The sequence below is a fragment of the Carassius carassius genome, unplaced genomic scaffold (assembly GCF_963082965.1).
Source record: "Carassius carassius unplaced genomic scaffold, fCarCar2.1 SCAFFOLD_65, whole genome shotgun sequence".
NCBI lineage: Eukaryota > Metazoa > Chordata > Actinopteri > Cypriniformes > Cyprinidae > Carassius > Carassius carassius.
The window spans coordinates 415001-428682 of record NW_026775106.1 but is presented as its reverse complement, the minus strand read 5'-3'; the positions used below and the strand labels follow the sequence as shown (position 1 = coordinate 428682).

Genomic DNA, 13682 nt, shown 5'->3' with positions numbered 1-13682 from the left:
AGTGATCTCCGACTGGCGAAGTCGAACATCATTAGCGCCGGCATGAATAACAATCTTACTGTATTTACGTTTAGCATTAGCCAGCACTTTTAAATTTGCCAAGATGTCAGGCGCTCTGCCTCCCGGTAAACATTTGACTATGGTGGCTGGTGGCTCTATATTCACGTTCCGTACAATAGAATCACCAATAACTAGAGCACTTTCATCAGGTTTCTCAGTGGGTGCATCACTGAGTGGGGAGAACCTGTTTAATGTTTTGATCGGAACAGAAGAGCGGTGTTTTGACCCACGACTACGCTGCCTCACCGTCACCCGGTTGCCCTGCTGCAGGGGCTCTGTTTCCGGAACCGAACAATGTACAGGAATCCCTGAGCTAGACGCATCCAAAGCCGTATCTAGAGCCCTAACATTCTTACTATCCTCAATTAAAGTTTGGATGCGTGTCTCTAATTCTGAAATCTTCTCTGTCAGCCTAACTATTTCCCTGCATTCTTCACATGTGAATCCCTCATCAGCGACAGAGATAGATAAACTGTACATGTGCCAAGAGGTGCAAGAAACAATGCAATGTGACAATGCAAGAAAGACACAGTTAGATAACTCTCTGGTTTTGACATTTGAAATGTAAGCAGACATGCATAAGGATGTGGTGAAGGGGTTTACATGAAGAGTGTAATATGGGTACTGGGCAAAAGTCTAGCTCAGTGGTTCTCAACCTTTTTTTTCCAGCGGGCCGCACTATGGTCCAGTGCAAGTCTTGCGTGCTGCAAGCATATAATTTACATATTACGTCACCAATACAAACCAACCTGAATTATAATGTTATAGCCTAAATATTATAATATCTAATCTATTACATTAATTGAAATAAATAATTCTACTCCCCATAAATAAAGCACCTGATGCTGTCGGGAGCTAACCAGTAATGTGAGATTCAGCTCGAAAGGAGTAACAGCACAAAGAAGTTGCGATTGTAAAGCCTGTGTTATACTTTCCGGATGAGCAATCCAGACGCGGACGCAGACTTCAATTTATACTTCTGAATGCGCAGGCTGATGGTTCGCTCTGCAACAAACATGTTAACAAACAATTGCCCAGAATTATTGGACATCGCTGTCTTTATATTCATTTATTGCCGGATTGCACAGGTTCGAGTAGCAATGAGCTTCTTCACACTGCCTGCACATGTGCAATTGTGCTTTTGAAGAGTACTGACCACACACACCTGTCCGCGCGGTCGTCTGCTCAGAGCCTCGGCACACACTCTCCGATGACGATTTTTACGTCACTCCTACCTAGCGGTCCTCCTACCTATTTGCCTGAACTTCTTCAAGTGAGTTGCGGGGCAAACCAAAAATCCAGCACTTCTCCTTCACTACTGATACTGCGACTATTCTTGTTTGTACATGTTCATTCGCTGGCATTTTTCACATTTCTTTTTTTCTCCCTTAAAAAAATTTTGTCCATTCTGATGCTCAATTTTACATTAACTAATGGCTGTTGATGACTATTTGAATTGAATTCTGAAGTGCGCGCTTGTATGCTCATGTCTGAAAATAACATATGAAAAACAAAATAATTTCACATAAAAACATTAGGATATAGCTTATATTTCATTAGTAGCCTAAATCTTTTAATTAATGTAAAAAATAAAATTAATTGTAAAACTGAAAGTTTTTTTTTTTTTTTTTTTTTTTTTTAAGCATATGGCAGGCCGCATTTGAATTCGTGACGGGCCACATGCGGCCCGCGGGTTGAGAACCACTGGTCTAGCTGATAGCTGACTGTATTGTGCTTAAACTGTTTATGATATTTCAGAGGTAAAAGAGCACTGTTGAGGGTGTGTTACCTGTCATAAGTCCATTAAGTTCAGTGTCAGATTGTGATTAGTCAGTCGCCCTGCTTTTACAACCATGAAAAGTTAAATCTTTTGGCATTTGATGTAACTGTGTGTTTGGAGGATATGTGTTTAGCTGGAATAATTTCAAAAGCAGAATAATCTTTTTTCTGAACTTTTAAAATCCATGAATAGTCTTTATTAGAGCTTTGCAAATCTTGTTGCTCTCAGATGCTGAAGTCGTGTTTGTTATGTGATGATTTGTTCTTAAAGGGTTATTCCACCCCAAAATGAAAATTTTGTCGTTAATCACTTACACAATTTAGGATATTTTGGATGAAAACCTGGAGGCTTGAGACTGTCCCATCGACTGCCAAGTAAATAACAGTGTCAAGGTCCATAAAAGGTATGAAAAGTCATCATCAGAATACTCCATCTGCCATCAGACGTGCAACCTGGGTAATATGAGGCGACGGATGACACAGAAGAGTATACGCAGCATACTGTGATATGGAGTGACACAGAGGAGACCGTTGACAAAGGAATTATTGAATAGAGCCATTATTTTTGTTTTCTTCGCTTACGAAATGTGTTCCCATCGCTTCATATAACCCAGATTGCACTTCTGATGGCAGATGGAGTATTCTGATGATGACTTTTTAGATGAGCACCAGGACAAGACCACAGTAAACAGATGATTCTTCTGCACAATCTGACTTTGCTGCAGTCTGGAATTGAACTACTGGTTTCGTCTGGTCAGAGGAGAACTGGCCCCCCAACTGAGCCTGGTTTCTCCCAAGGTTTTTTTCTCCATTCTGTCACCGATGGAGTTTCGGTTCCTTGCCGCTGTCGCCTCTGGCTTGCTTAGTTGGGGACACTTCATCTACAGCGATATCATTGACTTGATTGCAAATAAATGCACAGACACTATTTAACTGAACAGAGATGACATCACTGAATTCAATGATGAACTGCCTTTAACTATCATTTTTGCATTATTGACACACTGTTTTCCTAATGAATGTTGTTCAGTTGCTTTGACGCAATGTATTTTGTTTAAAGCGCTATATAAATAAAGCTGACTTGACTTGACTTTTCATACCTTTTATGGACCTTGACACTGTTATTTACTTGGCAGTCGGGACAGTCTCAAGCCTCCAGGTTTTCATCCAAAATATCTTAAATTGTATTCCGAAGACAAACGGAGCTTTTACAGGTTTGGAACGACGTGGGGTTGGAACGAAATGATTAATGACAAAATTTTCATTTGAGGGAGGAGTATCCCTTTAATACTGAGTGCTCTGCAGATCTGTGGACTGACTTTCATTCACTTGAACACAGATGAGCAGAACAGACAAAATGACAGGATAAGATATTTCACAGAAACTTTGTTTGCATATTGTCCACAAGACAAAATAATAGCTGAATTTATGTAAAAAATTACCCTGTTCATAAGTTTTCATAAGCTTGATTCTAATATGTGTGATCGATGATTCTAACAGTTAAACTGCTTGCTGTTCCTCAGGAAAACCCTCCAGAAATTCATTGGTTTTCCCGCATCTTTTGTGTATTTGAAGCCATATTCCAGCAGTGACTGCTTGATTTTGAGATCCATCTTTTCACACTGCTGACAGTTAAGGGACTCCTACACAACTATTACCACAGCTTTAAACGCTCACTGATGCTCCAGAAGGAAACACAATGCATTAAGAGCCAGAGTATAAATGTATTCATATAAAATGTTGCCGATTCTGCATAAACTTTGATCTGTGATCACAACTGTATGTCCTGAGTGTTACTGAATTCACTGTGAAGTGAAAACCCTTTTTCTACATCACATTTGCTCCCATTAAAAGCATTTAGGTTTGAGTATTGTGTTTGTAACTTGTTGTTTGTTCATTCAGTAAATCTGTTGCTGTGGCCTTTAATGATTCTCCACAGCAGAACACTGCACACATTAGCCTCTATTTCTCCTGATGAGAACAGATTCGTTTCAAAACTTCTTTTCATTATGTTTACTTCAAAAAAAAATTTGTCCTATTTTTAACATTTTGAGATGTAAGTGTCCTGTTGGGAGAGTATTTCCAGGAACCTGTCAGAGTGAAATTGTTGGCTAAAATATTGTTAACTGAAGGACATTTTTATTGCTGTCCTGGTTCTTTTTGTTTTTCTTTCACATTTAAACATAAACTCTTGCTGAATTGAAACACGTGCTGTGTGTGTTTGTCTGCAATAAAATGAATGCTCGTATATTCGACCGAATAAAAGCCAACAGAATTGGGAAATAAAACGCTCCCTAACATTACACTACGAAGGGATCGGGCTGTAGTGTTTAAGGAAGAAGAAGACGAGGGAAGAGGTGTTTCTCCGGGCCCTTTCTCCTCTTTCATTATTTATTTCCTTATTAACTGCGATCAAAACATTGATGGTCGATCATCCGGCGCTGAGCTCGAGCCCCGCGGAACATCGTGCAGTCTTTCACATCTGTCTGTGAGTGTGTGTCGCGATGGCTCGCCCACGGCCCCGGGAATATAAAGCTGGAGATTTGGTTTTCGCCAAGATGAAGGGATACCCGCACTGGCCGGCGAGGGTGAGTACGGGCTGCAGCCGAGCGGAGCGGCGCGGAGGCCGGTTACCGGAGCTCGGAGCGGCCGCTGCACACTCGAGCGGCTCCATCTGCGTACAAATAAGAGGAAAAACGGAGGGAAAGGAATCATAACGCATCAGTAAAAGCATCAGACGCGCGGATCGTCAGCTCCAAAGCGTGTTTTATGTGTAGTGTGAAATGATCCGCTCGTTCTCGTCGTTCGGGGCGCTGCGTTATTTCAGACGTTTATGGAGTTCTTGAATCTCGGGACGGGTCTGGTTCGGAGTTATTCGGATGTGTGTTGGATCTGATGGTGTGTGTTTGTGTCGCTGGGGTCGGTTTTGGGGAGCAGTTGTTCCTCATCTGACCCGAGCGCGAGCGGAACAGAAACCATTTCATTCAGAACCGCCTGAATGACGTTCATCCGAGCTCGAACCCGTTCCGTTCCGTAGCATGTGTGTGTGAGACGATCTAGGCCCAAAATAGCGTGTTAGGTTTAGCTTCCTTTCACAAACCAGCCCACCATGTTCTCAGTGCTCTTATAGAGATCCACAGTGCTTCCTCAAGTCTTCATTAAAGAAAAGAAGCTGTAAAGATGTAGAGCGTCTATTATGTGAAATAATCGGTAAAACTGGACCAGAGCTGATCTGTAGGGTTAATGGGTCTAAACCTATCTAAAACACATACAGAATAAAGTTCCTGGCCAATGTGAGAGTTGAGCGCTTAACTGTTTCCTCCTGATCGTTCCAGATCGATGAGCTGCCGGAGGGAGCCGTGAAGCCACCAGCTAATAAATACCCCATCTTCTTCTTTGGAACCCATGAGACGTAAGTCTTGTGTGTGTTTGGGATTTAAATGATATGGTCCTGTGTGTTAATGATGGACAGCTGTGTGATCAGACTGCATGTGTCTCCTGCGTCCCATAGAGCCTTCCTGGGCCCTAAAGACCTGCTGCCCTACAAGGAATATAAGGACAAGTTTGGCAAGTCAAACAAGAGAAAAGGATTTAATGAAGGCCTGTGGGAAATAGAAAACAACCCTGGTGTCAAATTCACTGGTTACCAGGTGAGTAGAGCACTAGTATGAGCTCAGATGAGCACGAGGGTGGCCTGATCCCAAACCTGTGCCTTCAGGTGATGCAGCAGCAGAGCTCGTCTGAGACGGAGGGAGAAGGAGGGAACGCGGCCGACGCCAGCAGCGAGGGAGACTCAGTGGGCGAGGAAGAGGAGGGCAAGATGAAGAGTGACAAGGTCGGATCCAAGCGGGAAAAAAGCGCATCCTCAAAGGTACTTGAGCATCCTTTTAACCCATTTCTGTGATTCTCATATCAAGTAAATTTTTATAGCACTTTTCAGAATCATGTGAACATTGAGCAGCCGAAGGTGACTGGGGTAAAAGTGAAACTCCATCAGGTGTTTGGGTAGTGCAGAGGAAACAGAGCCTGGACTCCAGTCGTGTGTGCATTGACTATATAAAGTGATTCAGCTGTGTTAGGAATGAACATGTTCAGTTGAGTTGATGCTAAAGGTCACTTCAGGCTCCAGGTCAGTAGGGGGCAGAATATGCACAGGATCACTGTCAACTGGTTTGTGAAACAGACAATAGAAAATAAACACATCATACTGAGTGTTTGAGATCAGAGACCCCTCTGTTTTTGAGTCCTCTGCTCAAATGAAATGGGTCCGTCTCTCTGTTGAAGCAGCATAGGAAGTGCATGTGGCTTTCCTGACAGAGTTTAGCGCTGAATGCTTACATCCCTCTCACTGAGCCCTCGCTTAGCAACAGCTGTTGCCTAGCAGCAGAGTCCTGTGCGCTCATGTATTTAGTGAAGGTTACCGAGCTGCTAGATTAGTGTAGAGACCTGACGCAGGACGGCGATGTGAGAATGAAGCTGTTTTCACTCTGATGTTCTCCTAGATGTCTTCCAAGCTCTCCAGGAAGGGTTCGGATGAAGATCGGGAGAAGGATGGGAAAGACGAGCAGAAGAGTGGATCAGAGGCTGGGGACCTTGACAACAACATCCTGAACTCTTCAGACAAGACGTGCAGTCAAGGGGTAAGAGTAATGAACGTGAAGATCTTCTGTTTGACTTCTTCTGTAGCGACGGCATCGAGTTCATCTGATGTTCATATAAAACCACATTATACTTTATAAACACACAGTAACAGCGATAGCTTGAAATGGCTAATTACAGACTAAACCTAAACCTGCCAAACGTAATGACGTGCCATTAATCAATGTGCTATAACATGTAAAACGGGAACACGAAAGTAATATTCTAAAAGCATCTCATGTAAACACCTTATTCATAATATTGTCTGATTCAGAATAAGGTAAATAATCAGGTTACTGACGTCCGTGTAAACGTACTTATTGAGTCTGTGATGAGCTCCCGGATGAACGTGACGTCAGGGTTCGCTCAGATGAGGAATATTCCTTGACTCGACTGGTTTTCCAGTATTCGAGAGAGAGAGAGAGAAACGCTGAATGAAGTCCACGGTCCCAGCAGAACGAGTGTTTGATGCTGCTCTTCTCTCTTTCAGCAGAATCTGTCGCTGCGGGAGGATCACTAGGCGATCACTGGATGATGATCACGATGCTGATTTGTGATATTGCAAATGCATCTTATTATGCTGATCGCTTACAAACTCCTACACATTATTATCTGGTTCAGTCAAACACACACATACAGTAAAAGAAACTATGTCCAGAAGTCACACAAACATCCTTCTTTTATTTCTGCTGTTTAGGGTTTAGAGGTGTAGCTTTGCCTTGAACCCGAACCGTTCCGATCTCTCAGTCATTCCTCTCATTCCACTCATTCCACTCATTAACGCGTCGTGCTAGAGATTTCTTTCTTTTCCAATGAACAAACACACTGTAGATCAGACATTCGTCTGTTAAATAACTCAGCCATCTTTCATGCTTTTATCAGAGAAATAAAGAGTGGAAACTGTAGAAAACATATGAAGTATTGTGCACAAACAGAGTTATCTCTGTACATTTGATTTGGGTGTAGATTGTAGGAGCTCTGTACTATTATCCCAATGGTAGAGATACTGCTCATCTTTTTAAAACGTGAAATATCCGTTCGTGTGTCAGTGGGTTGGTTGTTTTCTAGCCTTTCTAGTGGCATGTTGGCTTCTGTTTCCATTCCGTAGTTCTGAAGATGTTCTTCTGTCTGTTCGTTTTATCAGACAGCGCTGATCCTGTCTTCTTCCTGACAGTAAACTTGCCCTTGATTTGTTACATTTTTTTTCTTATCTTTGTTTATATAAAGAATATATTATATTTATTTTTGATGACAGTAGATGACACATCTGTGGTAAATTCGCACTCTCCAATGTGGTTTTAATTTCATTTGGATTTTTATTGCCCTCATCCATGTTGCATTTTCAAGGTCTGAGCTATATGTAAACTGTTTTGCTGTTTATTGACAAGAATTTTACAGAATAAACTCATTGGAATGCAAGTGGTTTTCTGTCGTTTTCTGTTCTCTCAGCTCTTTTTCTAGTAGTTCTCAGGTGTAAAATCTCACTCTTTAGGGCACCTACAGTGTCCGTTTTTGTCATCTTATTAGTGGGCGTCTCAGTGTGAATCATGGTGTATTTGTGTCTCTGTGTCAAATTCTTTAATGTCACCATCAGACCGAAGTAGTTTCTCCTCATATGTTCTGAAGCATGTGCCCCGTGGAGACGTGATCTTCTCCTCTGATTGATTCCTAATCAAGTGTCCAGTGGTTCCTTTTTTCCTCAAGCAATCCTCAGATGCTCACCGAATGTGGCTTATGTCATCTTCAGACTAAAGGGGCCAAAGGATGTTTTGATATATCAAATCATTCTTATTTAATGCACCAGAATGAATTTTTGGCTGGTATCTTCTGAAATGTTTAGCCTAAAATAATGAGACTGATTTTTATGTTTTTTGGGAGTATCTGGGTCATTTTGCACATTTGTATTAGTTTTCTGTAAAATGAGTTTTACACGTGAGGTGACATATCGTGATGAAGCTTGATTATATGTTATTAGTTTATGTAGGTATGCATTTAAAGTGAATATATAGAGAAGTAAAAATATATATTTTTTTTTTATTGATTTGATATTGCCTGTCTACCAGTTTGAATTTCATTGTAAGCATACTTGGTCAAACTCATCTGATATTCACCTGATTAGGCTCAGACCATCATCAGACCATGATGGTAAAAAGTTATGTTTTTCTGTTATATATATATATATATATCAAACTATTCTTAATTATAGTTTTTCCTACAGATTTGTCACTCTTGTGCAGGTATGTTAACATTGTAAGCTTTCCACAGTCAGGATGAAACGTTTAAATATAAATACTAGACTATATATCAAAACAAGTCTCTGCTAAAAAGCCTTTGTTTCTAGAGCATGTTAACATGAGATCCATCATCAGCTGGTGTCGCTGGGAACTCTGGGCTCCATGCACTGGTTCTGCTGCAGGGTCCCCATGTAGTAAACGTTCCCATGTGGTGCACAGATGAACTCAATCATGCTATTTGCAGTAGTAGTAGTATTCAGTGTAAGGATAAAAGAAACTCAGATACTTTGATCTGCTGAGAAACAGACAATACAAACATACACAGCATCTTCCACACACCCCACATTGTGGAGGAGCAGGAGACCCCCTTCTCTTCTGGCCATTTGTTTCATTTTAAATCCCGTCACCCATGCCTCCTACTCAATCTGCTCAAAATGATCACATGAAAATGTCAGTGCACGTGAACTAACACTCATGTCTGGTATCATTTGAATTGTCTCAGGGCGACTGGTACAATGGTCTAACCTTACAAATGTAGACTAAAAGATAATACAGATACTAAGAGTTAAGCGATATTTTGATTAATATAATGAGAGTGCCCTTTCCCAGGGTCCTCCATGTAAATTTTCTTTTGTTCATATTGAGTTGAAAAACCACCGAGGTTTGGGACCTGTGATATCTTTGAGCGGCATTAGTACCCGAATGAACGAGTACAATAACATGAGAGAATAAATAGAATAATAAATTCTCAGAATAAATAATGATTAGAAATGGTCAAGCAATCAATTTGCCTTTCAACCTAAATTCGAGGTCATACTAAAATGGAGTCAGATTTGAGTTTAACCTAAACTGAATAACTCTGCGCTGAAAAGAGCGAACACACAAGAAACCTTCCGCCAGCACTGGATACCTTCCTTGGACCGAGTGCGTGGACTTTACATTCAGCATTAGGAGTATTTTTATACATTGGTATTTGTCCAGTAGTCATATTTACAGTCGTGTATGGCCAGTGTACTACATTATTTCTCCACTCCACATTTATGAAATGACGTGTATATTTCAGCCTCCTGTTCATCTCAGATTAATTTGAGAAACCTGATAGAAAGTTCATGATAAGATGAAAGGATTGATGAGTCTGAAAAACAAACAAACCATGTTTTTTGTTCTGCAGTTGATCACAAGGATGAGGTTGATCCACAGTCTGATCGTCTTTAATATTCCCAGGAGAACTTGATGTGTGAAAAGACTGCATCTGATAGTGATGTAAAGACCTTGTCTCAGAGGAGCACCAGGACAAGACCACAGGAAACAGATGATTCTTCTGCACAATCTGACTTTGCTGCAGCCTGGAATTGAACTACTGGTTTCGTCTGGTCAGAGAAGAACTGGTCCCCCAACTGAGCCTGGTTTCTCCCAAGGTTTTTTTCTCCATTCTGTCACCGATGGAGTTTCGGTTCCTTGCCGCTGTCGCCTCTGGCTTGCTTAGTTGGGGTCACTTCATCTACAGCGATATCGTTTACTTGATTGCAAATAAATGCACAGACACTATTTAACTGAACAGAGATGACATCACTGAATCCAATGATGAAATGCCTTTAACTATCATTTTGCATTATTGACACTGTTTTCCTAATGAATGTTGTTCAGTTGCTTTGACACAATGTATTTTGTTTAAAGCGCTATATAAATAAAGGTGACTTGACTTGACGTAGTGAAGCATTTGAGTTCTCTGTAATGAACAGCAGTGCAGATCCAGACTCATGAAGTGGATGGAGTTCAGTGATCATTCCACTAGTTGGCATTGCAGTCCTAGAAATTTCAGTATCAGCACAATTCCTGTAGTTGACTGACATTTGCTTTAGTGTGGTTTTAATTATATAGACGTGTAACACCTAGTCCAGATATTAAAGAGAGCAGGAGGTGAGTTTGTGTTATTCCACATTATTTTATACAGTATTGAATGTATGTAGAACAGCATTAATTCAGTAAAATGGTAGCCGTGTTGGTAAAGTCAAAGGCCAGAAAGCACATGTGATTTCAATCTGAAACCATTTGATTTGATTTTATCACACACATTTACACAACACCCCAGTTTCTACTCATTTTCTTGTAGTTATTTATTGTATGTAACGTCTGTGAGACTGTAGATGTTTGATTCTTCTGTGCTTCTGCTTTTCCTTCCAGTTGACTGTATTTGTGTGACAAGCTGCTGCCTGAGGCTTAAAATGCTGCTTTAGAGGATAAAAATAGATGAACATCAGCCACACTGAACACACACACACCTAGACACACTCTCCTCTCTTACTGGAGCACACACACACACATATACACACACACACACACACACACACACACACACAGTCAGTCCTGACATGGGTCACACTGTGCTGCAGGGAAGAGAGAGACGGACAATGTTTATTTTCTTTGCCTCTATTTCAGTGTTTTATAATATGTTATTCATTTCAAACTTTTTAATTAATTTTGTATATTTTATATCTGCCTCAGCTTCTGTACACTGATTTGGACTCTGTGTTCTGCACTTGCTCTGAGACGGATCAGACGAGGGCCGCTCGTGGAGCAGCAGCACGTGTTCGTCTGGAGTCACGTGAGGCCAGTGCTGTCACATCACATTCACACACATTCACACTCGCTCCAGTAGAGCTGAATCATGTCTCTGCTCAGACATGGAGGTTCACTGTTTACAGAATGTTTCCTTGTTTTCTCTCAATTGAAAGTGTTTGTAGGCAGCAACAGAGACGTCATGTTTGTCCACCAGCCTCATCCTTTATTCTGATTTGCTTTATCCTTCAAGGGAATTCTGCTGTGTAATTAATTCATGTCTGGTATTCAAACTGATTTTAAGCAGACTACATAGTGTGTACTGTATCAGTCTGTACTAGCCAGTGAGGTGCAAGAGTTTCTTGAAGCCTCATGAAATGGATGTCAGACCTCTAAACCCTACTGTGATCCGCTCGAGCAGTTAGTGACCAACTCATCAAGCCACATCTAACATCATCAGAGCCATGCTATGATTGGAGCGAGTGTAGAAGAAACAGCTAAACATTCACCTTCTGTGCTGTGTTTCAGAGGCACACACACACACACACACACACACACTCTCTCTCACACACACACACTCTCTCTCCCTCACACATACACACTCTCTCTCTCTCACACACACACACGCTCTCTCTCTCCCTCACACATACACTCTCTCTCTCTCTCTCCCTCACACACACACACTCTCTCTCTCTCCCTCACACATACACACTCTCTCTCTCACACACACACACTCTCTCTCTCTCCCTCACACATACACACTCTCTCTCTCTCTCACACACACACACACTCTCTCTCTCCCTCACACACACACTCTCTCTCTCCCTCACACATACACTCTCTCTCTCTCACACACACACACACACTCTCTCTCTCTCACACACACACACGCTCTCTCTCTCCCTCACACATACGCTCTCTCTCTCACACACACACTCTCTCTCCTCACACATACACTCTCTCTCTCTCACACACACACACTCTCTCTCACACACACTCTCTCTCTCTCTCCCTCACACATACACTCTCTCTCTCTCTCCCTCACACATACACTCTCTCTCTCTCTCCCTCACACATACACTCTCTCTCTCTCTCCCTCACACATACACTCTCTCTCTCTCTCCCTCACACATACACTCTCTCTCTCTCTCACACACACACACACACACACACACACTCTCTCTCTCTCTCCCTCACACATACACTCTCTCTCTCTCTCCCTCACACATACACTCTCTCTTCCTCACACATACACTCTCTCTCTCACACACACACACACACACACACACACACACACACACACTCTCTCTCTCTCTCCCTCACACATACACTCTCTCTCTCTCACACACACACACACACACATTCTCTCTCTCGCTCGCTCTCTCACACACACTCTCTCTCTCTCTCTCTCTCTCTCTCTCTCTCTCTCTCAGGAGGCAGGAGATCATTTGAACAGCTTTATTTACAAATGGAAGTATAATTCCACCAAAGAAAGGAATGATCAAACAAACATCGCACACTAGATCAGACGCCGTCGCCGTGGTCAGTAACGTGACCTCTGGCCGTGAGAGCCGGAGTTCCGTTCATTGCGACGGTCCGGGAAATGATGCCCGCGGGGCTCGTGCTGCCGATGCTCCGGGACTCTTAACGGGAAACACACAGATTCATTCAGCAGCAGCCACACATACATCAGTCTTAAACAGCTCTGGATCCTTGCCCTCACCGTCTGTCCCTGCGCCCGCGCGCCGCTCTCCAGTCCTCGAGCACGGGCGGTGGGTCGGGCGCGCGCTGCCGGTACCGCTGGAACTCTGCGTCCTCCGCGGAGAAACGCGACGCGAACTGCACGTCATAGTCAGTGGCGCAAGACATGGTGCTCTTAACGGAAACAGGTGCCTAGAGATTTTAGCAGACCGTTTCAGTATGACTGACAAATAATAGCGTTTAAGCTTATTACGGTAAAATCTCACCTACACAAAAGCCGAATACCAGTATGACACGTGACGTGCAACTCTCATTTCATTCCCTAGCGGCTTTACCGAAGGTTCCGGCAGATTGAGTTCCCCTTCCGTTCACACGCTTCACAGTCCATGCATCTTTTAACTGATACACTTTACATCACTGTGTTAGTGTGTTATTTCGATTTTTTTTTCACTAATGTTAATACCAAAAGTATTTTGTCAAGGTTTTTTTTTTTTTTTTTACTGACAATCGGCTTTGTTTTAAGCTGGTTTGATTACATCTGGGATTCTGCAGAAATGTGAGTACGGGAAAGTAAACTAGTGATTAGGAAAAAAAACTAACCCAGTTTATGTTATCTAAGAGTGAACGTAGAGATCAAGCTGAATCAAAGCAAAGATGCCTTGGGTGGGTGGGTGGGTGTGTGTGTGTGTGTGTCATGGCCGCACTGGAGTG

At 42.3% G+C, this 13682-nt stretch overlaps 2 protein-coding genes across 3 annotated transcripts in view; both read left to right on the top strand.

The window, feature by feature from the left end:
- Positions 1 to 4075: 4075 nt before the first annotated feature.
- On the top strand, positions 4076 to 7896 carry LOC132136721 (hepatoma-derived growth factor-related protein 3-like). Of its 2 annotated transcripts, none has more exons than XM_059547326.1 (6): positions 4076 to 4427; positions 5175 to 5251; positions 5351 to 5489; positions 5558 to 5710; positions 6342 to 6479; positions 6971 to 7896. In XM_059547326.1, exons 1-6 carry the CDS (start codon positions 4344 to 4346, stop codon positions 6995 to 6997), a joined length of 618 nt encoding a protein of 205 aa, XP_059403309.1. In that variant the 5' UTR covers positions 4076 to 4343; the 3' UTR covers positions 6998 to 7896. The 2 variants fall into 2 exon arrangements, with proteins under 2 accessions (XP_059403309.1, XP_059403307.1); XM_059547324.1 differs by having other exon boundaries at positions 4082 to 4427; positions 6968 to 7896.
- A 5615-nt stretch (positions 7897 to 13511) lies between these two features.
- The window catches only part of homer2 (homer scaffold protein 2), a 20258-nt gene continuing 20087 nt past the window's right edge, over positions 13512 to 13682 (top strand). Inside the window, exon 1 of the mRNA XM_059547318.1 lies at positions 13512 to 13527. Coding sequence (XP_059403301.1) covers positions 13526 to 13527 — 2 coding nt within the window. The 5' untranslated portion in view covers positions 13512 to 13525. The remainder of the gene's footprint in view (positions 13528 to 13682) is intronic.